The sequence below is a fragment of the Triturus cristatus genome, chromosome 7 (assembly GCF_964204655.1).
Source record: "Triturus cristatus chromosome 7, aTriCri1.1, whole genome shotgun sequence".
NCBI lineage: Eukaryota > Metazoa > Chordata > Amphibia > Caudata > Salamandridae > Triturus > Triturus cristatus.
The window spans coordinates 95,987,622-96,013,472 of NC_140590.1; the positions used below are offsets into that span (position 1 = coordinate 95,987,622).

Consider the following 25,851-nt stretch of genomic DNA (forward strand, 5'->3'; position numbering starts at 1 on the left):
TTTTAGCTATACATATATTACAAATATTTTTTTTTCATAAAGACACATATGTCATCAGCAGAGGATTGCGGTCGCGTGAGTTATAGTTGCCTGCACTAACTATAACGGGGGAATTTCATTGGTTTTTTATCAGTAAAATTTCCGCTAACTATAACATGTGTGAAACCTATGGTTTTTTCAGTGAATATATATATAGATATATATATATATATATATATATATATATCCTGTAGCAAAATGTCCAATTGACAGTGGGAGCACTTCTCACAGCTGGTGCCCGCGTCAAGACCAGGACAGGGTCTTGCGAAATTTGGTTGCTCAAAGAGAAAGGAGCGCGGCACACCTCTTGATGGTTTAAAGATGTTTATTCAGTTCGTGACAAGCTTCCCTACGCGTTTCGAACCGTAGTTCCCGATCACGGTAGTGTATTACTTGGTCCTTTCTCAATTTCTCATTATATACATGCTGATTTGTATAGGTGCATTATGGGTTTAGTAGTTTGATAGTTTTTTATGTAAATACACAAAACTTTATCTAAACTTAACAGTGCACACTTATTGGTAATGACGGCGATTTAGAGAGTGTTAGAGAGAAACTCATGTGTTTAGTCCTTATTTGTGAATGTTTTGATCCACCCATGTTAGTCCAGGTGGGGCCCCATTTTTTGGTGATTAGCCAATATACTGTTGTGTGTCGGGCTGAGTGCCCATTATCTCTATTTCTAGATTGCTCTCCTCGTTATCAGAACCAAGAGTGTGCACATAGCATTCAGCATTTATGAATGTTGTTCATACTTGGGATGTTTATAACACAAGTCTCTTGCTATTATTTAGCATATTAGTAATCATATGCACAATGTATTATTGTCCTCATATTTCAAGAGTTCGTGAGTCGAATTCTCGTATGATCATACGGGTCCATTGATGTGGATTGTCCTGTTGCATTTCATTTGGCGTTTCTTCTTTTCTGTTCCTCCATTTTGATACAATCACAGGTTATTTAAAGATGGACATACATCTCTTCATCTGCATTTAATCCCAGTGGGTGTTTTGTTTTAAATCTTATGATCATTCGGGATTCTAGTCTACGTAATTTTTGTACTCGATTTCCTCCACGTTCGTTTGCTGCGATTGTTACAAGTCCTGAGTACTTGATGTTTAACCATGTTTTATCTTTGTGTGTAGACATATGTTTGGCGATTGCATATGTATTGTCCATGTGTTGTATAGCCCGTATATGTTCTAGTATACGTTTCTTTAGGGGACAGATTGTGCTCCCTATGTATTGTTTCCCGCAATAGCATTGGAGGATGTATACTACATGTGTAGATTCACATGTAATGGTTTCCTTTATTTCGAAGATTCTGCCTGTGGGATCTGTCAGATTTTTCAGGTTTTTTCCAATTTTGCAGGCTTTGCATGATGTACATTTTGTGAAGCCCTTTGATCTCATCTGTAGCCAAGTTTCTGTTTTTTTGTTTGTAAAGTGACTCCTTACCAGATGGTCTGTTAGGTTCGGTGCCCTTCTAAATGAAATTAAGGGCCGATCTCCGATTGAGTTTCCAATGTCTGGATCCTTTTTCAATATGTTCCAGTATTTCGTGACTCTTTTGTGAATTTCATAACTTTCTTTGGTGTAGGTCAGAATCAAACGTGGTTGATTATCATTAGATTTACTGACTCCCTTTGTTTTTTCTAGATCTGTGTCTGTATCGCTCTCTTGGTTGCTGTTTTTTTCTTCTCTGGTCATTAGTATTTCCGCTCTTGTTTTTTGTCTTGCTTTCATTTCACCTCTCTTTATATCTGCATGTCTGTACCCACGTTGTTTGAAGCGGGCTGTTGTTTCTTCAAACTTCTTTTCCATTTCTTGCTCATCTGAACAGTTCCTCTTCATCCGCAGTAGTTCACCATACGGTATGCTTTTTTTCAGTGCCTGGGGATGAAAGCTTAGACCGTGGAGGATACTGTTTGTTGCTGTTTTTTTACGGTATACTGTTGTGTGTAGTTGGTTATCTTTGACGTATACCTTGGTATCAAGGAATTCGATCTCTTTGGGGCTTGAGTTATATGTGAACTTAAGGCCAACATCATTTGCGTTGAGCTCCGCAAAGAAATCCTGAAATTGTTTTTCTGTTCCCTTCCAGAGTAAAAAGAGGTCATCTATGAAACGTAGCCATAAGGCTACATTTGACATGTGATGGTCGTTTTCCTCTCTCCAAGCTATGTTCTTCTCCCACCAACCCATCATGAGATTCGCATAGCTTGGAGAGAATGAAACTCCCATTGCGGTACCGCAGCATTGGGCGTAGATTTTTTTGTTAAACAGAAATATATTATTATACAGGCACATAGTGATCATATCAAGTAGCATATTCGAATGTTCCAATTCATTCATAGGTCTTTGTTTAAGAAAGTATTTGATTGCATTGAGTCCCTTCTCATGATCGATTGAGGTGTACAGTGACACCACATCGATCGTTATCAGGAGGTAGGTCGGTTGCCATTCAGTATGGAGATACGCAGTGTCAACAAGGTTACGAGCTTTGCGGCACCACCCACTGTGGTTTAATTTTAACATTTTGACTGTGAGGTAATGGCCGCTCACTGAAGTTTAAAATATGGCACTGCAACTACCATCATGCCATGGGGTGTGATTACGCCCACTGAGGCGGAGCTTGCAATTGATTTTTAAGTGCCTGAAATGTGCCCTGCCTCATGGTTCACAAATCCATCGCCTCTGAAGAAGTGAAGATCACGAAACGCGTCAGGCGGCTTGGACGATACTCCTGTGCCCAAGAACCTTATTTCCTTGTTGTTCCCTCCAAGTAAAGAAATTTGGCTGAAACTTACCTGTTGTGGGCTTCCTTCTAACCGGGCACCTTTGGTCTTTGATGTTTAGCGGCCTCGCCTAAGCCGCAGAGGAAGCACCGGTGCCGTGGCACCCCTGCAGCGACGCCAATCGACGCCGTTGTTCAAGGAACAGGTTGCCTGTTGTTTGGAGATACGCAGTGTCAACAAGGTTACGAGCTTTGCGGCACCACCCACTGTGGTTTAATTTTAACATTTTGACTGTGAGGTAATGGCCGCTCACTGAAGTTTAAAATATGGCACTGCAACTACCATCATGCCATGGGGTGTGATTACGCCCACTGAGGCGGAGCTTGCAATTGATTTTTAAGTGCCTGAAATGTGCCCTGCCTCATGGTTCACAAATCCATCGCCTCTGAAGAAGTGAAGATCACGAAACGCGTCAGGCGGCTTGGACGATACTCCTGTGCCAAGAACCTTATTTCCTTGTTGTTCCCTCCAAGTAAAGAAATTTGGCTGAAACTTACCTGTTGTGGGCTTCCTTCTAACCGGGCACCTTTGGTCTTTGATGTTTAGCGGCCTCGCCTAAGCCGCGGAGGAAGCACCGGTGCCGTGGCACCCCTGCAGCGACGCCAATCGACGCCGTTGTTCAAGGAACAGGTTGCCTGTTGTTTGGAGATACGCAGTGTCAACAAGGTTACGAGCTTTGCGGCACCACCCACTGTGGTTTAATTTTAACATTTTGACTGTGAGGTAATGGCCGCTCACTGAAGTTTAAAATATGGCACTGCAACTACCATCATGCCATGGGGTGTGATTACGCCCACTGAGGCGGAGCTTGCAATTGATTTTTAAGTGCCTGAAATGTGCCCTGCCTCATGGTTCACAAATCCATCGCCTCTGAAGAAGTGAAGATCACGAAACGCGTCAGGCGGCTTGGACGATACTCCTGTGCCCAAGAACCTTATTTCCTTGTTGTTCCCTCCAAGTAAAGAAATTTGGCTGAAACTTACCTGTTGTGGGCTTCCTTCTAACCGGGCACTGAAAAAACCATAGGTATCAGGCACGTTATAGTTAGGAATTTGCATTAAAAAACCTTCGAAATTCACTGAAAAAACATAGATTTCAGGGGCGGTATAGTTAGCTGGACATTTCACTCGTACAAAACCATTGATGACCTCTCAAATGACATCACTGATGATATCACTGATGACATCATCCAGTGAATGTGTGTTTTTCTGAAAATTAAATATGTTTTTTATACGTATATCTCAAGGTCGATGGAAGAATAAATGGGTATATAAGTGTCTAAATGGATTAATTGTTTTTGTAAAATTGATTGTATAACAGACTGATTAACTGTATCTTAGTGAATACATGGGTTAGCGAGTAATGTTTAAATATGTAAATATCTGTATCAGTCTCTCACCTTGTGTATAAGTGACTGCATGGGTTGGTGAGTAGCTTCATGAGTGTCTATATGGGTTATTACTTGGTTTTTCGAGTATCAGTATGAGTGTCTGAGTATCTGTATGGTTCAGTGGGCGGTATTACTTAGTGTATAGATGCATGAATGAGTGTGTCACTGTTTGTATGTGTTAAAGACAGTATGTGTGCAGGACTGTATGGGTGGATGAGTGTGTGAATGGGTGTGTTAGTGAGTGAATGACTGTCTTAATAGTGTCTTTATAAGTAGCTACATATATTATAAACTAGTATATGTGAGTATTGGTGCATATAAGTGAGTATATGTGAGAGTGAGAGATTGGAAGAGTTCCTATATGAATAAGTATGTGTAAGTTTCTGTAGAAGTAAGTGTGGTGGTGTGTGTATAACTGTATATGCAAGTAAATGGATGTTTGATACTTTATTAGCATGAGTGACTATGTGTGTGAGCAACTCAATGGATGAGTGGTGGTGTGTAACAGGATGTATAGGTGTATGAGTACATATGATGAGTGAGTACACTAGCGCCACAGAGCTGCGTTGCAGAGAGGTGTAAAAATGGGCGTGGCCTCATAACAACTCCCTGCAACTCAGCTCCCTGGCACATACTGGAGGTTCCTGGTGGGCTAGTTGGCCCCCAGGGACCCCCAGTATTCAAGGGGAATTAGTTACCCATCTCCAAACATGCCAGGGGGCGAGTTTGCAGAGTGGTGCAGGGAGGGGGCGGGGCCTCCGTGCGATGCCGGTCTTTTAAAAAAAAAAAAGAAAATTAAGAAGGGGGCTGTGTGGCCCCCTTCTTTTCCTAATTAATTGGCCCTGGCGACCCCATCCCCCAGGGCCTGCCCCCTAATTTTTTCTTTTTTTACAAAACTTTGGAAGGTGGGTGCGTGGCCACCCTCCCTAGGCCATAATCGGCCCCGAGGCCCCATTCTCGGGGCATGGCCATTTATTTTTTATGATAGATTTGGAGGGGGCTGCTCCGGCCACTTATTGCCCCGGGGACCCCATCCCTGGGGCCGGCCTTTCCTTTATTTTCATTTTTTATATTTGGGGAGGGGGCCACGTGGCCCCCCTCCCTGGCCACTAATAGCCCCGGGGAACCGATCCCCCGGGGCTGGCCCTCTCCGTTGGGGACCGTGGGGGGTCCCCAATCCCCCCACGGTCCCGCCGGCTCCCCGTGTCCTTCGGGAGCCGGCATTGCTTTTCCACATGGGGAGCTGCTAAGATGCAGCTCCCCATGTGGAAAAGCAATCGTCTTTGGTTTTTGGAAGAGAGAGCAGGTTTCCTCCTCTCTCTTCCAAAAACCAAAGCAGTTTGCTATGGTAGGGCGGGAGCCGGCCCTGGGGGGTGGCGGTCCCCAGGGCCATCACAGGGCTCCAGGAGGGGGGCCGCACGGCCCCCCTCCCACCTTTTTCAAAGCCCCGGGGGGTGGTGGTGGTGGCTTGGGGGTCCATCACAGACCCCCAAATTTCAATACTTAGTGCCCCGGGGAGGTGGCGGTTCCTGGGGCATGTGTGGGGGCTCATTCCCCCACATAGGTTTATTTTTTTTAAAAGCCCCGAGGGTGGCGGTACCCGGGGCTTGGGGGGGCTTGGATGCCCACCCCCACGTTAAAAATCAAAACCTTTGAGCCGCCCCACCCAATAAATTCAAAAGCTCTGAGGGTGGCGGCCCCCGGGGCTGGGGGGGGGGCTGTGAGCCCCCCCACATAATTCCAAAAAGCCCCGGGGCTGGTGGTCCCCTTCGGCCCCCATCACAATTAAAACATTTCCCCTGGGATTTGGCCCACCCAGGGCTAAATAGCAATGAAGCGCGGGAGCCCCCGCTTCGTTTTTTTTTCTAGGCAGGATCCATGCACCCTGCGCGGATTATGCCGATTTTTTAAAAACAAAAAATAATTTTTGGGGCCCTGGGGGTCCTTGTGGGACCCCCTAAGCAGACCTAGGGGGTCAGTGTGTTTCTACCCTGCCCCCTTTTTGCATTTTTCGCATTTCTTTTTCTGTTTTCTTGTGCCTCGGTTCTACCGAGGCACAAGATGGCTGCCAACACTTCCTGGTTTGGAGTGTTGATAGCCAATTAGCATAAAGCTCATGATCGGGAGGGTTTGCGGATCCTGCGCGGCCATAGATATATCTCTGTTTTTACTTTTGATTTTCTCAGCAACTACTGAACAGTTTTACACCATTTAACAAAAAGGGTTCTTTCTGAACCAAGAACTACCTCTTTGCCAAATTTGGTGTAATTCCGTTCAGCAGTTTGGGCTGGAGCCCCTGCTAAAGTTTCCTAAGGGAAATTGCATAGGGAAAACACGTTTTGGGACCCCCCTTTTTTCTCGGCCCCCGCTTGACGAATCACCCCGTAACTTTCAAAATTTCGCGAAGATTCGTCAACCGGCACCAAAGTTATTGGAAATAGAAGGTTGTGAATTTCCTATGGAAAATAGGTCCTAACTATAACTATCTACTGTCGACCGCCAAGGTGTATTTAAGAATGAGTGGGTGTATAAGTGTCTGAATAAATGATTTGTGGGTGCATGACTGACTGTATAAGTGAGTGGTTGAATGTGTCTTAGTGAATGCATGGGTGAATGGCTAATCTGTGTGGATGTTTGTATCAGTCTGTCAGTTGGTGTGTAAGTGGCTACATGGGTTGGTGAGTATCTACATGAGTGCCTAAATGGGTTAATGATTGGTTACCTGTATGGGTGCCTGTGTGTCTGTATGGGTGGGTGAGAGTCTTTGTGACTCCCTGTATGGATGTATGATTGAACGAATCCCTGGGTGTATAGGTTGATGAGTGCATCTGTGAGGGATGGTATGGTTGAGTGAGTGTGTGTATGGCTGTGTCGGTGAGTGGATGGATGTCTTAGTGGTACATGTGTGAGTAACTATATATGTGAAAGGCAGTATATGTGAGTGTTGGAGTATATAAATGATTATATGTGAGAGTGAGTGATTGTGAGAGTGGCTGTATGGATAAGTGTGTGCTTGTGTCAGTGATTGTATAAGGGAGTAAGTATGTGTTAGCATCTGTATAAACAAGTGAGGTGTGTGTGTATAACTGTGTAGGTGAGTTTTTGGGGGTGTGATTGATTCTATGCATGAGTGACTAGCTGTGTGAGTAACTCTATGGGTAAGTGGCAGAGTGTGAGTGTCTGTATGGGTGTATGAGTGCATATGATAGTGGCTGTATTGATGAGTGACTGCATGCATGAGTGACTGTATGGGTGAGTGAGTGGATGTATGTGTGGACCTAGGAATCAGTGAGTGGGTATATAGTAATTGGTATTGTGTGTCTATGGTTTCGAGAATGGAAGTCTGTAATTTAGTGTGGGTGTATCAAAGGTTATTTTAGGGTGTGAGGAGGTGCATCAGATTATCAGGTAGATGATGTCATCAGTGATGTCATCGGTGATGTCATTTGAGATGTCATGAGTGATGTCAGCAGTGATGTCACTGGATATGTCATGAGTGATGTAATATGTGATGTTATCAGCAGTGCATTGTGGGGGCCCGAGTTATAGTTAGCTAAGCTAACTATAACAGCTGAATTTCTCTGGTTTTGTATGAGTGAAATGTCCAACTAACTATAACGTCCCTGAAACCTGTGGTTTTTTCAGTGACTTTCAAAGGTTTTTTAAATGCTAATTTCTAACTATAACGTCCCTGAAACCTATGTTTTTTTCAGTGAATATAGATATATATATAGATATATAGATATATATATATTCACTGAAAAAACCATAGGTTTCAGGGGTGTTATAGTTAGCTGGACTTTTCACTTGTACAAAACCATTGAAATTCCCCTGTTATAGTTAGTTCAGCTAACTATAACTCGCGCGCCCGCAATGCACTGCTGATGACGTCACATATTACATCACTCATGACATGGTCAGTGACATCACTCATGACATCACTGATGACATCTCAAATGACATCACTGATGACATCACTGATGACATCATCCAGTGAATGTGTGTTTTTCTGAAAATTAAATATGTTTTATATATGTATATCTCAAGGTCGATGGAAGAATAAATGGGTATATAAGTGTCTAAATGGATGATTTGTTTTTGAAAAATTGATTGTGTAACTGACTGATTAAGTGTATCATAGTGAATACATGGCTTAGTGAGTAATGTTTAAATATGTAAATATCTGTATCAGTCTCTCACTTTGTGTATAAGCGGCTGCATGGGTTGGTGAGTAGCTACATGGGTGTCTATATAGGTTATTAGTTGGTTTTTTGAGTATCAGTCTGAGTGTCTGCATGGTTCGGTGGGGGGTATTACGTAGTGCATAGGTGCATGAATGAGTGACTCACTGTTTGTATGTGTTGAACACAGCATGTGTGCAGGACTGTATGGGTGGATGAGTGTGTGTATGGGTGTGTTAGTGAGTGAATGACTGTCTCAATAGTGTCTTTATGAGTAACTACATATGTTTTAAACTAGTATATGTGACTATTGGTGTATATATGTGAGTATATGTGAGAGTGAGAGATTGAAAGAGTTCCTGTATGAATAAGTATGTGTTTCTATAAGTGATTGTTTAAAAGACTAAGTATGTGTAAGTTTCCGTAGAAGTAAGTATGGTGGTGTGTGTATAACTGTATATGCAAGTAAATGTATGTTTGATTCTTTATTAGCATGAGTGACTATGTGAGTGAGTAACTCTATGGATGAGTGGCATTGTGTAACAGGATGTATAGGTGTATGAGTACATATGATGAGTGAGTACATGTATGAGTGACTGTATAGGACTGTTGGTGAATGAGTGGATGTGTATGTGGATCTTAGAATTACTGAAGAGGTTGTTGTAACTGGTATTGGTATGTCCATTGTTTTGAAAATTTTAGTCTCTATTTTTGAATGTGTGTATCAAAGGTTATATTAGGGTGAGAGGAGGTCTGCCACTCTATCACAAGGATGATGTCATCAGTGATGTCATCAGTGATGTCATTTGAGATGTCATCAGTGATGTCATGAGTGATGTCACTGACCATGTCATGAGTGATGTAATATGTGACGTCATCAGCAGTGCATTGCGGGCGCGCGAGTTATAGTTAGCTGAACTAACTATAACGGGGGAATTTCAATGGTTTTGTACAAGTGAAAAGTCCAGCTAACTATAACACCCCTGAAACCTATGGTTTTTTCAGTGAATTTCTGAGGTTTTTTAAATGCTAATTCCTAACTATAACGTGCCTGAAACCTATGGTTTTTTCTGTGAATTTCAAAGGTTTTTTAAATGCTAATTTCTAACTATGCCTACAGAGATAGGACATGTGAAGAAAGAAGAAAAAATGCACAGAAAGAAACAAAAGAAGTGCAGAAAGAAGCAACAGAAGTCCTCAAATACGAAGATAAGTGCAGGAAGAAGGATAACGTGCAGAAAGAACAAAAAGAAGAGCAGAAAGAAGCCTTGTTGCAAAATCATCCTGTACCCTCAACTTTTTCAGACGGATACTGGTGGTAACTGAGTCTGTCTAACCAGTCCTAGAGCCAGTGCTATGTTAAAAGACACTTAGAATACAGTGAAAACACCTACATACACTAGGGAACATTATGCGTTGGGGTCCCCCTGTGATTAGCATGACCTCCTCTGTAAGCCCCTAGTGTATAATAGGGCATGGGGATTAAAACTACCTCTTAAAACAGGCCACAGGGCGTTTTTGCACACGTTAACTCAGGCCCCGTCCCCTCCCTTCACCACTGTGTAAACACGCCCTGTGTCCATTTTTAGTTGGGAGATTAAGTTCATTTGAATCCTGAGGGTCCCTAGGGTCCAACTAGCCCACTAGGTACCTCCAGTAAGTGCCACAGAGCTGCGTTGCAGAGAGGTGTAAAAAGTGGCACGGCCTGGACCACCTCTCTGCAATGCAGCTCAGTGGCGCTTACTGGAAGCACTTGGTGGGCTAGTTAGCCCCCAGGGGCCCTCAGTATTGAAGGGAAATTATATCCCCAATTTAAAACATGCCATAGTGCGTGTTTGCACACGTCACCTCAGGCCCCGTCCCCTCCCTTCACCACTGTGTAAACGCGCCCTGTGGCTGTTCTAAGTTGAGAGATTAAGTCCCCCTGAATCCTAAGGGTCCCTAGGGTCAAACTAGACCACTAGGTACCTCCAGTAAGCGCCACAGAGCTGCGTTGCAGAGAGGTGTAAAAAGGGGCTTGGCCTCAGAACACCTGGCTGCAGCGCAGCTCCCTGGCGCATACTGGAGATGCCTGTTGGGGGCGCGTTTGCAGAGTGCTGCACGGAGGGGGCATGGCCTCCGGCACGATGCCAGTCCTTTATTTATTTTAGTTTTTTAAGAAGGGGGGCTGTTTGGTTCCCCTTCTTATTCTAATTTATTGGCCCTGATGACCCCATAACCCAGGGCCAGTCTCCTAATTATATTTTTTTGACCCCAATCCCCAGGGCCGGCCACTGTTTTTTATTATTTTTAAAAAATATATATTTATAGACACACCTAGGACATGCTGGACAAACCGTACGTACCTATCACCATGACGATTTGCGTGATATTCATTAAAAGGCGACTATGCATGCAATGAATCCACGTGGAATGTATTTACACCACTAGTGAAGCTCTGACATGTCTGATGCCCTACCGTGCCTAATCCTGGTAGACACCCTTGTCGTTTATTTATACAAACATGGGTAGCTATTGACGGGCACATTTAATACACATGCACACCAAGCCATTCAAAGGGGATTCGACAAAAATTCGACCAAAACTATGCAAGAAACCCCCCTCACGGTTAATAAAACACACATCCACTGCCGGATGTGTAATACTTTTTATTTTACTCTCTGGAAAGGGGACGAACATCACTTGAGAGTCACAGCGTGCTCCTGACAGAGCCCAATGCTGTGTTACACCCACCATTGCCTGCCGAGTGCCACACACCTCTGTGTTGTATTCCACTAGCTAGTGCATATGCTATGACACTCTCTAGCCCATGTGCACTGTAACACCACCCCGTGAATATGTCATGCCACACTTGTCTTCGCACGGGTTATATTGCCCCATCTAACGTGCCTTTCTCGATGCCTATGTTATAACGCACAGTGCTATGCCATACATATTACAATCTGGGATCCATATATTTGTCACAGTGCATATGCAACGTTACACTCCCCAGCACATATTTTATATTACAACTTTAGAGACTAGTTAGGTTACACAACACTGCCCTGTGCATATTACACTCCAAGGCGCATATCGCATAGCACGCGCTAGTGCCTGTGCTATCTCGCGCTCTCCAATGAATCTGTCATTGCGCACAATGTATTGCATATTATATTTCACGCCCGGTTCATCTTATATCACACTTTTTGGTGCATTGTTTATACCATACACTATATCTAGTTTTCATTTTCAATCGTGCTCTCAGGACTATGTTCTATATAACACTGTGTTCACCTACCCTTTTCACGGGCATTACATTTTGCGATAGGGGGTGGAGGGTCAGGGGGTGTTTCTGCCAAGTGAGCCCGGAGTCACAGTCACAAACGTCCTCTTCTTCCTGAATAAAAGTGAGATTATGCTGCATACTTGTTTATATTTTAAGTAGTTCGCACAGACACAATGTTTTAAAAACAATAAAGTTCCTAATACCCGCCTTCTCTGAACAGTTAGCTTGCTGCCCCATCCCCTTCCTCCCTATCCTCTGTTGTGTGAATCCATGGACTAGCCTCCTCCCTCCTGCCATGCATGGTCTGATGTGCTGCCACTGCCCTCAATTTAGTATGATGTACCAGTCCACTCCTCCTGCCCTCCATTGCCCAATTCTATGCCCCATTATTGACCTCCTGCTTAAACTCTGTGCTTAGCTTGCTGCCCCTATTCTCCTTCCCCCTGCCCTCCGATGTATTTGTGCATGCCCCTGCTCCATCCTTTTTGCCCACCATGTCCCATGGACCTGCCACTCCTATCTACTCTGAGTGTTCTGTTGAGCTGCCACTCCCCTCCCACCTGCCTAGCATTGTCAGATGACTGTAACCTGTCCCTGCCACCTCCACCCTGCCTGTCCACATGCCATGCCCCTATCCTCTTCCTCCTGTCCTACATGGTCCATTGTACTGCCACACCCTTCTGCCCTCCCTGGTCTGTTGTGCTGCAACTGCTCCTCCTGCCTGCCCCGTGTGGTCTGTTGTGAGGTCCCTTCCCCTGAACTTTCTTGTCTGTGCACAGGTCCTGACCCTCCCTTCTATCCTCCATTGTCCTTTGTGCATGCCCCTCCACCCTCCTTCTTGCCCATCATAGCCATTGTGCTGCCACTAACCCTCCCACTTGCCATGCATGGTCTTCTGTGCTGCCATGGCCCCTCCCACCTTCCCTGTGTGGTCAGTTAGCTGCCCCTGACCCCCTCCCACCTTCCCTCCATGGTCTGTGTGTATGCCATCACAGTCTCACTGTTGCTCTTCATGGTGTGTCTTGCTTCTAGTGCCCATCCTGCCTGACCTCCATGGCTATCTTGCTGCTCCTGCCCTGCCCCCTTACCCCCAGCCCTACTCCCTCCCTCCTGGCTTATCTGTTCCATTGTAATGCCCCTGATCCGTCCCTCCTGCCCTTTATGGTCTGTTATGCTGCAGCTTTCTCTCCTGTCTGTCCATTATGGTCAGCTAGCTACCATTGCCTCTTGCCCCTCTGTTCTCTGTTGTCCATGTGCATGGTCCTGTCCCCTCCCTCTTGCTTTCTATGGATTGTTGTGCTGCACTCCCGTCCTGCATGCCCTGTGTGGTGTATTGTGCTGCTGCAAACCCTGATGCCTGCCCTGCAGGGTCAGTTTGGTGCACCTCTCCATGTCCCTCCTGTCCTTTGTTATCCAAGTCCATGTCCCTATCCCATTTCCTTCCATGATCCAATGTACCATACTTGCGAACATTTTGAACTTGGTAAGAGGGAGATTTTGAAAAAAAACTGGGGTATTGATTTTCCCCTTTGAGTTACATTGAAAAAGAGGATATTGTAGACAGGAGACAGATCAAATAAAGCCCATTTGAGCTTAAAAACATTGGACGTTTCCTGGCTGAATCGGGTCTGTTGGCATGTATGGTTGTACTACCATTGCCTCTTCCTTCTGCCCACAATGGTCTATTACATTGCCACAGCCTTGAAGGAGGGTAGATTTTGTATCACAGGGGGCCCCTGGCCCGTTCTGTCCACACCTGAAGTATGAGACCCTTGTCCTTGCCCTGCCAGCTGCATTTGTAGGCCGTATTAAATTGACCAGCGGGTCCTGTGTTGCTATATAATGTAGATTTTCCTAATAATTTATGACGGAAAGTCCTAATTTTATTAAAGACACGGAGGCGAGTATTATGCTTTCTTTTCTTGCTGTATTCCAATAGCAGCAAGATAAAACTACTCTTCCCAGAAGGCTTGGAGAAACAACTACCAGCCAATGGGAAACAAAGAAGCAAATACTGACCAATCACATCATAGATAATAGTATAAGGTGTATCGTGACTGCAAACAGCCCTCTTTTCTTATGCGAGCAATCATAGAGTATGGAAAAATAAAGGAGAAACAGAGAACAAAATGCAAAAAGTCAAAGTCCACGTAAAAAGTTCTTTTCCGAAGACCACCAGAGGAGAGTCGGAGAGAAGATCCAGTCCAAGGACAGAAGGTGCCGTATCAGAAGGAATGATCTTGATAGAATCCATGAGGACCTCAGGATGATGCCGGTGGCAGCGCTGGAGTTCCTGTGGGGAGGGAGAACACCAGTTAGAAGTGTTGTGGCGGGATAATACTCGCCTCCGTGTCTTTAATAAAATTAGGACTTTCCGTCATAAATTATTAGGAAAATCTACATTTTATGGCAAGACCGGAGGCTCCTATTATGCTTGTTTAAAGCATATCAACCACCATAGAAGAAGCAGTAAGAACAGGTTTGCAATAAAATGTACGGAACACTGAATCATTAGACCAATCTGCTGACTTCAGGATATCCTCCAGACGGGAGCCAGCCCAAAAGGCTTTAGAAGCCATGGCTCCTCTAGTGGAATGAGCTCCGAAAACAGAGACGTCAATACCTGCCAGGGACATGACCCAACGAACCCAACGGGCCAAGGTAGCAGCAGAAACAGGATGAAAGGGTTTACGAAAGGAAATAAGGAGTTGGGAGCTGGAGGAAGTCCTGAGAGCAGAGGTCTTACTTTCATAAACTTTTAAACATTGGCCTACACACAATTTGGGATTGGAGGGAAAATAGGGATAGAACACAGACTGTAAATTGGTCTTGGTACGTTTATGAATATGAAACATTACACCAGTAGGAGTAAATTGTCTAGAAGAAACATCTAAGGCCTTCACATCAGATACTCGTTTAATGGAAATTAAACATAATAACATAGTAAGTTTAGCTGAGATCATTTTTAATGAAAGAGCAGAGTTATCAGGCCAGGTAGAAAACAATTGCAAAACCAAATTGACATCCCATAAACTAGAATACTTAGCCAAAGGAGGTTTTGAAAAACGAATTCCTCTTAATAGTCTGCATACCAAGGGATGCGCCCCCGCAGGTTTTCCATCAATGTGGGTATGATTGAGTGAAATGGCAGATCTATAGAGGTTGATGGTACGATAGGATTTACCCGAGCTAGCCTCAGAGGCTAAGAAGTTAACCATAAAGTTTAAAGAGGCTGAAACGGGATCGACAGATTTCTGCAGACACCAGCTTGACCAAAGAGACCAGGCGGACTTGTAAGCCTTGGAGGTGCCAGGGGCCCATGCTCGACTAATAAAGACTGAAGCTTCCTGTGAAATGACGAAATCAGAAGAGGAAGGCTGGAAATTTTCCAGGCGGACAACGTCAAAGACTGGTTGACCATTAAAGGATGGGGGTTGCCCTGAGGATCCGAGAGAAGATTGGGGAAAGGAGAAAGAAGGACGGGGAAGTCTACCGCCAATTCCAGGAGAGACGGGAACCAAATCTGGGACTGCCAAAAGGGAGTTATTATTACCAGAGATGTCATTTGGCGACGCACCTGCGATAAAACCCTGTTGATCAACAGAAAAGGAGGAAAGGCATAATTGAGGTGAAGGGACCAATCTTGGAGGAAGGCATCGGTCGCCAGAGCCAAAGGATCCGGACGCCAACTGAAGAAATGAGGCAACTGGGAATTGAGACGGGAAGCAAAAAGGTCTACTGAGAAAGGACCCCACAACTGAGAGAGGGAGAGAAACACGGAGGGAAGAAGCTTCCAGTCGCTGGAATCCCGGAGGAAGCGAGAATGCCAGTCGGCCACAGCGTTGAGATCTCCTGGGAGATATTCCGCAGAGAGCGAAAGTCTGTTGGAAAGGCAAAACTCCCAAAGGCTTTTTGCCAGATCTGCTAGAGCCTTCGATTTTGTGCCACCGAGATGGTTTATATAACGAACCGCAGAAACATTGTCCATGCGTAGAAGGATGGTACAACTTACTCTGTCTTTTGCCAGACTCTGGATTGCAAAGGAACCTGCAAGCATCTCTAAACAGTTGATGTGCAATTTGGACTCCTCTTTTGACCATGTACCGCCAGTCGATATTGGTCCACAATGGGCGCCCCAACCCGACAGACTTGCATCGGATTCTAATACAAGATCTGGGGCGGAAGCGAAGATGGTTCGGCCGTTCCAAGCCTCCAAGTGGTTTAACCACCATTGCAGTTCCAGTTGAGATTCGAGATCTAATTCTATTTGATCGGAGTAAGCGAGACCTTGCCGAAGATGCCTGATCTTTAGGCGCTGAAGAGCGCGATAATGGAGGGGACCTGGGAAGATAGCCTGAATGGAGGCTGATAAAAGGCCGACTATTCTCGCAAGGGTTCTGAGAGAAATGAGTGGACGGCGCAGAGCCTGGGAAATCTCCGTTTGAATTGTGGAGATCTTGGATTGAGGAAGAAACAGGGAAGCCAGGGGGGAATCTATACGGAACCCCAGAAACTCCATGCTCTGAGTCGGGATGAGAGAGGACTTTTCTAAATTGAGGAGAAACCCCAATTCGAGAAGAAGAGAACGTGTAGTGTTGAGATCGTTCAATAATGCCGATTTGTCTAGATTCATGAGGAGAATGTCGTCGAGATAAATGATGAGTCTGATCCCCAGAGATCGTAGATAAGCTACGACCGGTCTCATTACCTTTGTGAAGCACCAGGGTGCTGAAGAAAGACCGAAGGGCAGAGATTGAAAACGATAAGTGACGTTTTGCCATTGAAATTGGAGGAACTTTGTGTGCGATTCGTGAATAGGAACAGAAAGATAAGCGTCTTGGAGATCTATGCGGACATCCAATCGTTTAGACGCAAAGTGTCTCGCAAGTGAAGAATCGTCTCCATTTTGAAGTGGCGATAAACCACGAACCGATTGAAGAATCTGAGATTGATCACCGGTCTCATCTTTTTGTTTTTCTTTTGAACAAGAAAAAGAGTGCTGAGGAAGCCGGAGGGATCGAAGGGGGAAACCAGAATAGCCTTTTTGGAGAGAAGGGCCTGTATTTCCGAGGTGACCAGCAGTGACATTTCTGTTGAGAACACTAGAGGGGAAGGAAGAACATGTTGAAAAGGAGGAGCGTAAAGCTCGATACGATAACCCTGGACGGTGTCGAGAACCCATGGATCCGCAGTGAGAGTCTGCCATCTGTGAAGGAAAAGGGCTAAACGACCCCCCACAGGAATAACTGCACTCACCTTGTTGGGAGTTGTTGTTGTTGTGGCGGAAGCCACGTTGGCCCCTGCCCCTGTAACCTCGACCTCGTTGGGGGTAAAACTGGGGCTTGAAATCCTGCTGGTTGGAGTTGAAGGCACCACGGGAGCCTTGGGACTGGAAACCACGGCCGGTAGAGCGGCTCCTGCCTCTTCCGGCCCTGCCAAAAACCCGAGAAGGAAAGACCTTCTTGATGGACTGCTGCGCCTTGTCCAATGAGGCAAAGGTGGTGACAAACCGACTTAAGTCCTTTACTAACGAATCTCCAAAGAGAAGACCATCAGCCTTGACGCCAGGATCTAGGGGGGCAAGGTTGGCAAGCTTGGGATCTAACTTTATTAAGAGACCCTTGCGGCGCTCATGAGTCAAGGCCGCATTAGTGTTTCCCAGGAGACAAAAAGCGCGTTGGACCCACAGCGAAATCTCCTCTGGGTTAAGGTCTGTCCCATCCAGACGAGCTGTTTCAGCTAAATCAAAGATGCGGGCCAGTGGTCCCACCAAATCAAGCAGTTTGTCTTGGCAGGAGGACCAAGCTTTATCCACGCCTTTGCGCGGGTCCTTGCCAAACTTCGAGAAGAAAGTGAGGAGAGGTTGATCAATGGCAGGGGTAGAAGTTATGTGAGAAGGGAGAGAGGGCTTAGGACACTCGGACTTTAATTTGGCCCGGACAGTTTTGTCTAAAGGGAGACGAAGTCTGGAGGTTATATACTCTCCGACATGGTCAATAGGAAACCATTCGGTAGAATTAGGATGCCTGATAGAAGCCGGGTCAAAGAGAGGGGTACCTTCAGGATCCAGCACCGGCTCCGACGCAAAAGCGTCGAGTTTCAATTTCTTAGGAGGGGAAGGACTCACAATATCAAAAATATCATCAAGGTCAGTGGCGTCATCCATATCATCATCTGTGTCGTGAATTGTTGAAATGACCAATTTCTGTGGTACCTCCGGGTTGTTGGACTTAACCTTGCGTTTACCAGATAAACTTTTTAACCCCTCCTGAACAGGAGGCCTGGGAGGAACCACGTCCTCTGTCATATGTGAGGAAGACTCACCAACCACTCTTGACGCCAAAGAAGAAACCTTGGAGTGTACCACTGTAAGTTTTCTGCTATCCCCCGCAGATTGGGCCATTGCTTTGGTCATTATACTTAAGAGAGAGTTCTCCATAGTCTTGGAAAAACGCTTCATAGAAGCTTCGACCGCAGTCTCCACTGAGGAATTAATAAAAGAGCTCAAATCTTCTTTGAACTCTTCCCCTTCATTGTCATGAGGCTCATTAGAAACCTGCATTATGAAAAATAAACTGGAGCCTGTTCAAAACCTGACAAGAAAGGGTTAATTTATGCTTGTGCAGAGAAAAGGAGTGGGCGTATGAAAAAGAAGAAACCCCTCCCCTTAGGGGGCGTGTGAAATATACACGAAGGAAACGTGGTGAGGAGCCGGTAACAGCGCGTCGAACTGAGGAGCCGTTCTGGAGCGCTGCGCCACAGAGGAGGCGGAAACCGGTGAGAGAGAGGCGCGCGAGGGGCAGGCAATGCGTGCAGGGCACGGGGGGGAACGTAAACTGAAAGTTGTGTGCGCGTGTGAGAGCGCGAAGAAAACGGGAGCAACAAGTTGCGCTACAAAGGCCAAAAATACCATAAACAGAACAATACCATGACAGTAATTCGAATTAATTAACTTCATATGAATGACAGGAAAAAAGGTACTTATCTTGACTGCGAGCAGCAAGAAAAGAGGGCTGTTTGCAGTCACGATACACCTTATACTATTATCTATGATGTGATTGGTCAGTATTTGCTTCTTTGTTTCCCATTGGCTGGTAGTTGTTTCTCCAAGCCTTCTGGGAAGAGTAGTTTTATCTTGCTGCTATTGGAATAAAGCAAGAAAAGAAAGCATAATAGGAGCCTCCGGTCTTGCCATAAAATTATCCTGAGACATCCTTACCACTCAGCCAGCATAAAACCCCTGTGTAGGCCCTTCTGTTCAATATGTAGGCCTCTTTGTTAAATTGACCATAGCTCTGCAATTTTAGTGTATAGCAGTCTGAAGGCAGGTCTGCGAGGCCTTCTGATCCAAACTAGTAGCCCCCACCCTACCCGAGTGCTCCGTGCTCGGTATCAAAGTTCAACATCCCCCTGAAGCTGTCGACATACAGTAGGCTGCATCCTGGACTGGTACTTGCTTCCTGGGCAGGTTTCCCGCTTTTAAGGAAGTGGCAACCGCAGAGTGTCAAGTTAGGAGAACTGAGGAGATTTTATACATAAATATATTGAATTCCCGTACAATACCCATTATTTTCTGCTTGCTCTATGGAACTTACGATAAGCGATTGGCCTGAGAGACTGACCTTTTCACCCAGTCCATTGTCAGCATTAAGTGGGTAAATGACGAAATGTCTGGTAAAATCTGCAGACGAAGCTTTTGGGTAGCATACGTAGGTAGATGTAGCGTGCAAAGGAGCCCACAAAATGATATAAAAAGGGAGCACCCACAGATATCGACGGACTACCTCGCCGTCTGTATGTAGGTTAACAGGCAGTGCAGGTTTTCCCCAAGAGCTGGGAGCTCTTGTCTTCCTTTGCTTAAAATGTCTTGCTCTGCTTTGCTTGAAGTATCTTATTCTATTTTACCTATATGAAATGTCATGTTATGTTTAACCATTGTTCTCTTTACTTTTGCATTTAAAAGATTTTGTATTGTAATTGCAGGAATGCTTGCTCTAAGAGTAAACGTGAGTGTTCCTAGGTAACATTTTCCTTGGTGTAACTTGTTTCTCATGATGCATTTATAGATGTGTTTTCTCTCTCTCTCTGTCAGTACATTAATTGAGATACAGAGAATATTATGACAGCTGTATGATTATCTGGATTCTGTATTTTGTACTTTATGTCTCTATTCTGCGGTTTCTTTGAAGTTGCATCTTCTCATTAAACTGCCATTGTATTCTGCCTCCAATTCCATGTCTCATATGTCTGTTTTCTTCATTTTTGGAGCAAGCGTTCCTAGGCACCCCGGCTCAAATTAAGGTGCCCCTTTTGTCCCTGACTCACTCTCCTGCTCAGTTCTGTGGTGGCTCCTGGGGATCTGGGGACCGCCCCTAGCTTCCTTGACCCGTAATAGATCTTCCCTCCAACAGCCTCTCTTGCAAGTCCTGTATTGTTGGTTTGTTGCCCCTGCCCCCCTTTCCACTGCCCTCCATAGTCTGTTGTGCTTCCACGGCCCTTCCTGCCTGCTCAGTGTGGTTAAATTGTTGCCTTTGCACCCTCCTACCTGCCTTCAATTTTCAGAGTCCGTGCCCCTGGCCTCTGCCTCTCAACAGTATCCTAATGAACAACTAGATTGCTAACATTCTATATTTATTACAAAAGTGTGGAACGCCTGACATCATCTTGATGTAATCAAAACTGTAATACCTAGAGCATTTCCTTTAGAAATTACATATATGAGAGGGTCTTATTGGCATCAAAATTATGGTTAGTGCTCTAAAAGACTAAAATAAGGACATATTTTCTGAGTTTTCAAATAGCGACAAAGCACTTTTAAATTATTTGTTATCTTTATGTTTTTTTATCCAGTTGACCACTTGATTAAATGTTGCACTTAGGGGAGAGGATGTGGTGTTACTTCCAGAACTGCAGACTTTGCAACTGGGGAACCAGGTTGAAGTTTCTGCTTCAGCTCGACATTCTGTGATTCTGGTCAAATCACTTAGTCTCCCCATGTCTACAACCAAAATGAATTTGTTCTTTTGTGATGTAACCAATGCTCATGTAAAGCACTCCAATACCTGACAAGTCTGCACTATATAACACTGCAAAAACACAAAATAATAAGTGTTTTGCACACTTCTGTCATTGGGCTATATTTGGGCTACATCTGGTTGATTTTGGGCTACATTTGGGCTCTTTTGTCTCCGGTGGCCATCTTGGGAGATTTATTTGTTATGAAATTTCCTAATTTCCTCATGTACTGCAGTCTCCTCAGTAGGAAATGCTTTCAGTTTTTTACTTTGATTCCATCATGAAGGTATTCAGATATGTCACACATTTGCCATAAATTCTGAATGTTAGCACTCTAGTTGCTCATTAGATCACTGTAGTAAAACTACTCCACCATGGAAGTCTGCTCCTGGTATTAAAAGTGCATGTTTCAGTCTGCATGTCAGAATTTTTTAATGAAATAGAAGAGGATTTGAGAAGTCACTCAAAATGTGCCCTCATTTTCTTTCTTCAGCATTAATCATAATTTCTATGGCAAAATGAACCTCCTCATTGTGTTCCTTTTTAAATTAAATGTTTTAAGTTTTACCAGTTTATTCCAATCAAGATGGCTTCAGGTGTGCCATACTTTTGTCATAATGAAGACAGTAAGCGCTCTAGTTGTTTTTAAGAACATTCTGGGACATTCTGTCATTGGGCTATACTTGGGCTACATCTGGGTGATATTTGGGCTACATTTGGGCTCTTTTGTCTCTGGTGGCCATCTTGGGAGACTTATTTGTTATGAAGTTTCCTAATTTCCTCATTTACTGCAGTCTCCTCAGTAGGAAATACTTTCAGTTTTTTACTTTGATTCCATCAAGAAGGCATTCAGATGTGTCACACATTTGCCATAAATTCAGAATGTTAGCACTCTTTTTGCTCATTAGATCACTGTAGTAAAGCTACTGCTCACCAGGGAAAACTGCTGCTGGTATTGAAAGTGCATGTTTCAGTCTGCATGTCAGAATTTTTTAATGAAATAGAAGAGGATTTGAGAAGTCACTCAAAATGTGCCCTAATTTTTCTTTCTGCAGCACTAATCATACTTTTTATGGAAAAATGAACCCCCTCATTTTGTTCCTTTTTAAATTAAATGTTTTAAGAGTTACCACTTTAATCCAAGCAAGATGGCTTCAGGTGTGCCATACGTTTATCATAAGTAGGACTGTTAGCGCTCTAGTAGTTCTTTGGAACACTCTGGGAAGCTGCAGTAGAACACAAAGGAATCAACTGACAGTCTCTGCCCTTGTTGGATGTACATGTTTTACTGAGAATGTCAGACTTCATTCTCACATGACTGAGAAAGATAATGTGAATTTACAGAAAATAAGCTCTCAGTTTAGCCTATAGATCACCTTCCAAACCTCTGTGGTAAAAGCATGAGAAAATATTTTTCTCTCAATCATGATATCCCAGCAGAAGGCTTTTTCACATGGTGAAATCACCTTAGAACATACCACAATTCCTAAAATGAGTATGGTACCATCAACAAATGATTTATAATGTAACTAAAGTCTTAAAACCTTCTATTAACTGCAATGCTTTTTAATGAGGTGCTATCATGTATATTGGTCCCAAGATGGCTGCCAACACTTCTTGGATGAAGTGCTGACAGCCAATCAGATCTCAGGATGAGATGTGTGGTTAGGCTCCGCCCACATATATATATGCTTTTAAATGCTATTTACTCAGGAAATACTGAACAGATTTACACCAGACCTGCAAAAGGCACTTCCTTGACCTTATGGCTACCTCTCTGCCAAATTTCAAGTAATTCTGTTCAGCCGTTTGGGCTGTAGCTGTGTCTAAAGGTCCTATGGAAAAATGCATGGGAAAAACGCGTTTTGGGACCCCCCTTTTATCTCAGCCCCCGCTTGACGAATCCCCCCGAGACTTTCAGGGTAGGAGCGGAGCGAAGCGCCCCACCTATTTTGAAAAATTCGCAAGGATTCGTCGACCGGCGCAAAAGTTATTCAAAATAGAATGTTGCGGATTTCCTATGGAAACAGGGTCCTAACTATAACTACCTACTGGCGACCGCCAGTAGGTAATATATATATATATATATATCCACATGAAGGTGCTCAAAGCTTGAAAGAGCCTCACGCAGTGTGTTTTCTTTCCCTCTTTATTGGTGGACTGCGGGGTAATAACACAGCTAGTTTCAGCACAATACGCCCATTATCGCCATAAGCGTTTCAGGAGCCTCGTCCCTTGTTCACTGGCTAGGCATCATGGAGAACAGGTAGGTGGAAAATGACGCCGCACTCGCAGCTTATTTATCAGTCCCGCCCTTATGGGCGTGTTCACTCAGTGCTTTGTGGTCTTTGAAGTTCATAATCCTTTAGTAGGTACCTCCATGCTCCTCCTAATATTGTCTCTTGTAAGCGGCCTGCTCCGGTCGCGAAAGAGCCCCTCGACTGACAGAGTGGATCCCCAGCACCGATGATGCACGAAGTGCTGAAGGAGCAGTGTGTCCTGTTGGTTGGACGTTGAGAATGCGAGGCAGTGTCATTTTCCACCTACCTGTTCTCCATGATGCCTAGCCAGTGAACAAGGGACGAGGCTCCTGAAACGCGTATGGCGATAATGGGCGTATTGTGCTGAAACTAGCTGTGTTATTACCCTGCAGTCCGCCAATAAAGAGGGAAAGAAAACACACTGCGTGAGGCTCTTTCAAGCTTTGAGCACTTTCATGTGGATATATATATATATATATATATATATATATATATATATATATATATATATATATTATCTACTGGCGGTCGCCAGTAGATAGTTATAGTTACAACCTAGTTTCCATAGGAAATCTCAAAATTCCATTTTGAATAACTTTGGCGCCGGTTGATGAATCCTCGCGAAATTTTCAAAACAAATGGGGCGCTCCGTTCAGCTCCTACCCTGAACGTCTTGGAGTGATTCGTCAAGCGGGGGCTGAGAAAAAGGGGGGGTCCCAAAACGCTACAGCCCGAACGGCTTAACAGAATTACGTGAAATTTGGCAGAGAGGTAGCCATAAGGTCAAGGAAGTGCCTTTTGCAGGTTTGGTGTAAATCTGTTCAGTATTTCCTGAGAAAATAGCATTTAAAAGCATATCAATATCTATACGCGCGCACCGTGCGCGCACTGTGCGCGCACCCTGCCGTGCGCGAGCGCAATTCTGATTGGTTGTTAGATGTCGGTAAACATTCGAATCAGTCGAAACCAGGAAGTGTCGGCCGCCATTTTGTCTCTCACAGTCTGAGGGGGTGAAGAAAAAAGGTGGAGAACGTGAAAAGGGGGCAGAGTGGACAGTTCCTGACCCCCTAGCCTTGGTCAGGGGGTCACAGAAGGACCCACAAGTGAGAAAAAAACATTTTTTTTTTTTTTTTTTTAAATCGCGAGGTGCGCGCACCGCGCGCGCACGGCACGCACTGCGAACCGTGGGTGCTCGGTGCACGAAGTGCACCGAGCGCCCACAGCGCCCGCACTGTGCGCGAAGCGCACGGTGCGCGCACGGTGCGCGCAAGGTGAAAAACCTGAAAAAAAAATAAAATGATAAATACATAACTTAGCATTTAAAAAACCATACAAATTCACTCAAAAAACCATAGGTTTCACACACGTTATAGTTACGAATTAGCATTTAAAAAACCTTGCAAATTCACTTAAAAAACATAGGTTTCACACATGTTATAGTTAGCTGGACATTTCACTCGTAAAAAACCAATGAAATTCCCCCGTTATAGTTAGTGCAGGCAACTATAACTCACGCGACCGCAATCCTCTGCTGATTACGTCAGATATTAAATCACTGATGACATATGTGTCTTTATGAAAAATAAATATTTGTAATATATGTATAGCTAAAGATTAATGGAAGAAGACATGGGTAAATAAGTGTCTAAATACAGTGATGTAATATCTGACGTCATCAGCAGAGGATTGCGGTCGCGTGAGTTATAGTTGCCTGCACTAACTATAACGGGGGAATTTCATTGGTTTTTTACGAGTGAAATGTCCAGCTAACTATAACATGTGTGAAACCTATGGTTTTTTAAGTGAATATATATATATATATATATATATATATTTATATATATTATCTACTGGCAGTCGCCAGTAGATAGATATAGTCAGGATCGTGTTTCCATAGGAAATCCGCAACATTCTATTTGGAATAACTTTGGCGCCGATTGACGAATCCTCGCGAAATTTTCAAAATAGGTGGGGCGCTCCGCTCCTTCCCTGAAAGTCTCGGGGGGATTCGTCAAGCGGGGGCTGAGAAAAAGGGGGGGTCCCAAAACGCGTTTTCCCCATGCATTTTTCCATAGGACCTTCAGTCCAAGCTACAGCCCGAACGGCTGAACAGAATTACTTGAAATTTGGCAGAGAGGTAGTCCTCAGGTCAGGGATGTGCCTTTTGCAGGTCTGGTGTAAATCTGTTCAGTATTTCCTGAGAAAATAGCATTTAAAAGCATATATATATCTATAAGCGCGCACCGTGCGCGTACGGTAAACTTACATTACGTGCACGCTGCCGTGCGCGAGTGCGATTCTGATTGGTTGTTAGATCTTAGTAAACATTCGAATCGGTCGAAACCAGGAAGTGTCGGCCGCCATTTTGTCTCTCGCAGTCTGAGGGGGTGAAAAAAAAAGGTGGAGAACGTGAAAAGGGGGCAGAGTGTACAGTTCCTGACCCCCTAGCCTTGGTCAGGGGGTCACAGAAGGACCCCCAAGTGAGAAAAAAACAATTATTATTTTTTTTTTAAATCGCGAGGTGCGCGCAACGCGCGTGCGCACGGCACGCACTGCGAACCGTGGGTGCTCGGTGCGCGAAGTGCACCGAGCGCCCAAAGCGCGCGCACTGTGCGCGCACGGTGCGCGCAAGGTGAAAAACCTGGAAAAAAAATACAATTATAAATAAATAACTTAGCATTTAAAAAAACGTACAAATTCACTGAAAAAACCATAGGTTTCACACACGTTATAGTTACGAATTAGCATTTAAAAAACCTTGCAAATTCACTTAAAAAACCATAGGTTTCACACATGTTATAGTTAGCTGGACATTTCACTCGTAAAAAACCAATGAAATTCCCCCGTTATAGTTAGTGCAGGCAACTATAACTCACGCGACTGCAATCCTCTGCTGATGACA

At 44.5% G+C, this 25,851-nt stretch overlaps 2 protein-coding genes across 2 annotated transcripts in view; both read right to left on the reverse strand.

Annotated features, from left to right (window-relative positions):
- The window catches only part of LOC146808908 (uncharacterized), a 40,722-nt gene extending 22,574 nt beyond the window's left edge, over positions 1-18,148 (reverse strand). The window contains exons 1-3 of the mRNA XM_085620361.1: positions 16,930-18,148; positions 16,630-16,775; positions 1,498-2,136 (exon numbers count right to left, since the gene is read on the reverse strand). Coding sequence (XP_085476487.1) covers positions 1,498-2,136; positions 16,630-16,775; positions 16,930-18,133 — 1,989 coding nt within the window. The 5' untranslated portion in view covers positions 18,134-18,148. The remainder of the gene's footprint in view (positions 1-1,497; positions 2,137-16,629; positions 16,776-16,929) is intronic.
- The window catches only part of LOC146808907 (phospholipase A2 inhibitor and Ly6/PLAUR domain-containing protein-like), a 521,661-nt gene that overhangs the window by 486,057 nt on the left and 9,753 nt on the right, over positions 1-25,851 (reverse strand). The gene's annotated exons all lie outside the window — the stretch shown is intronic.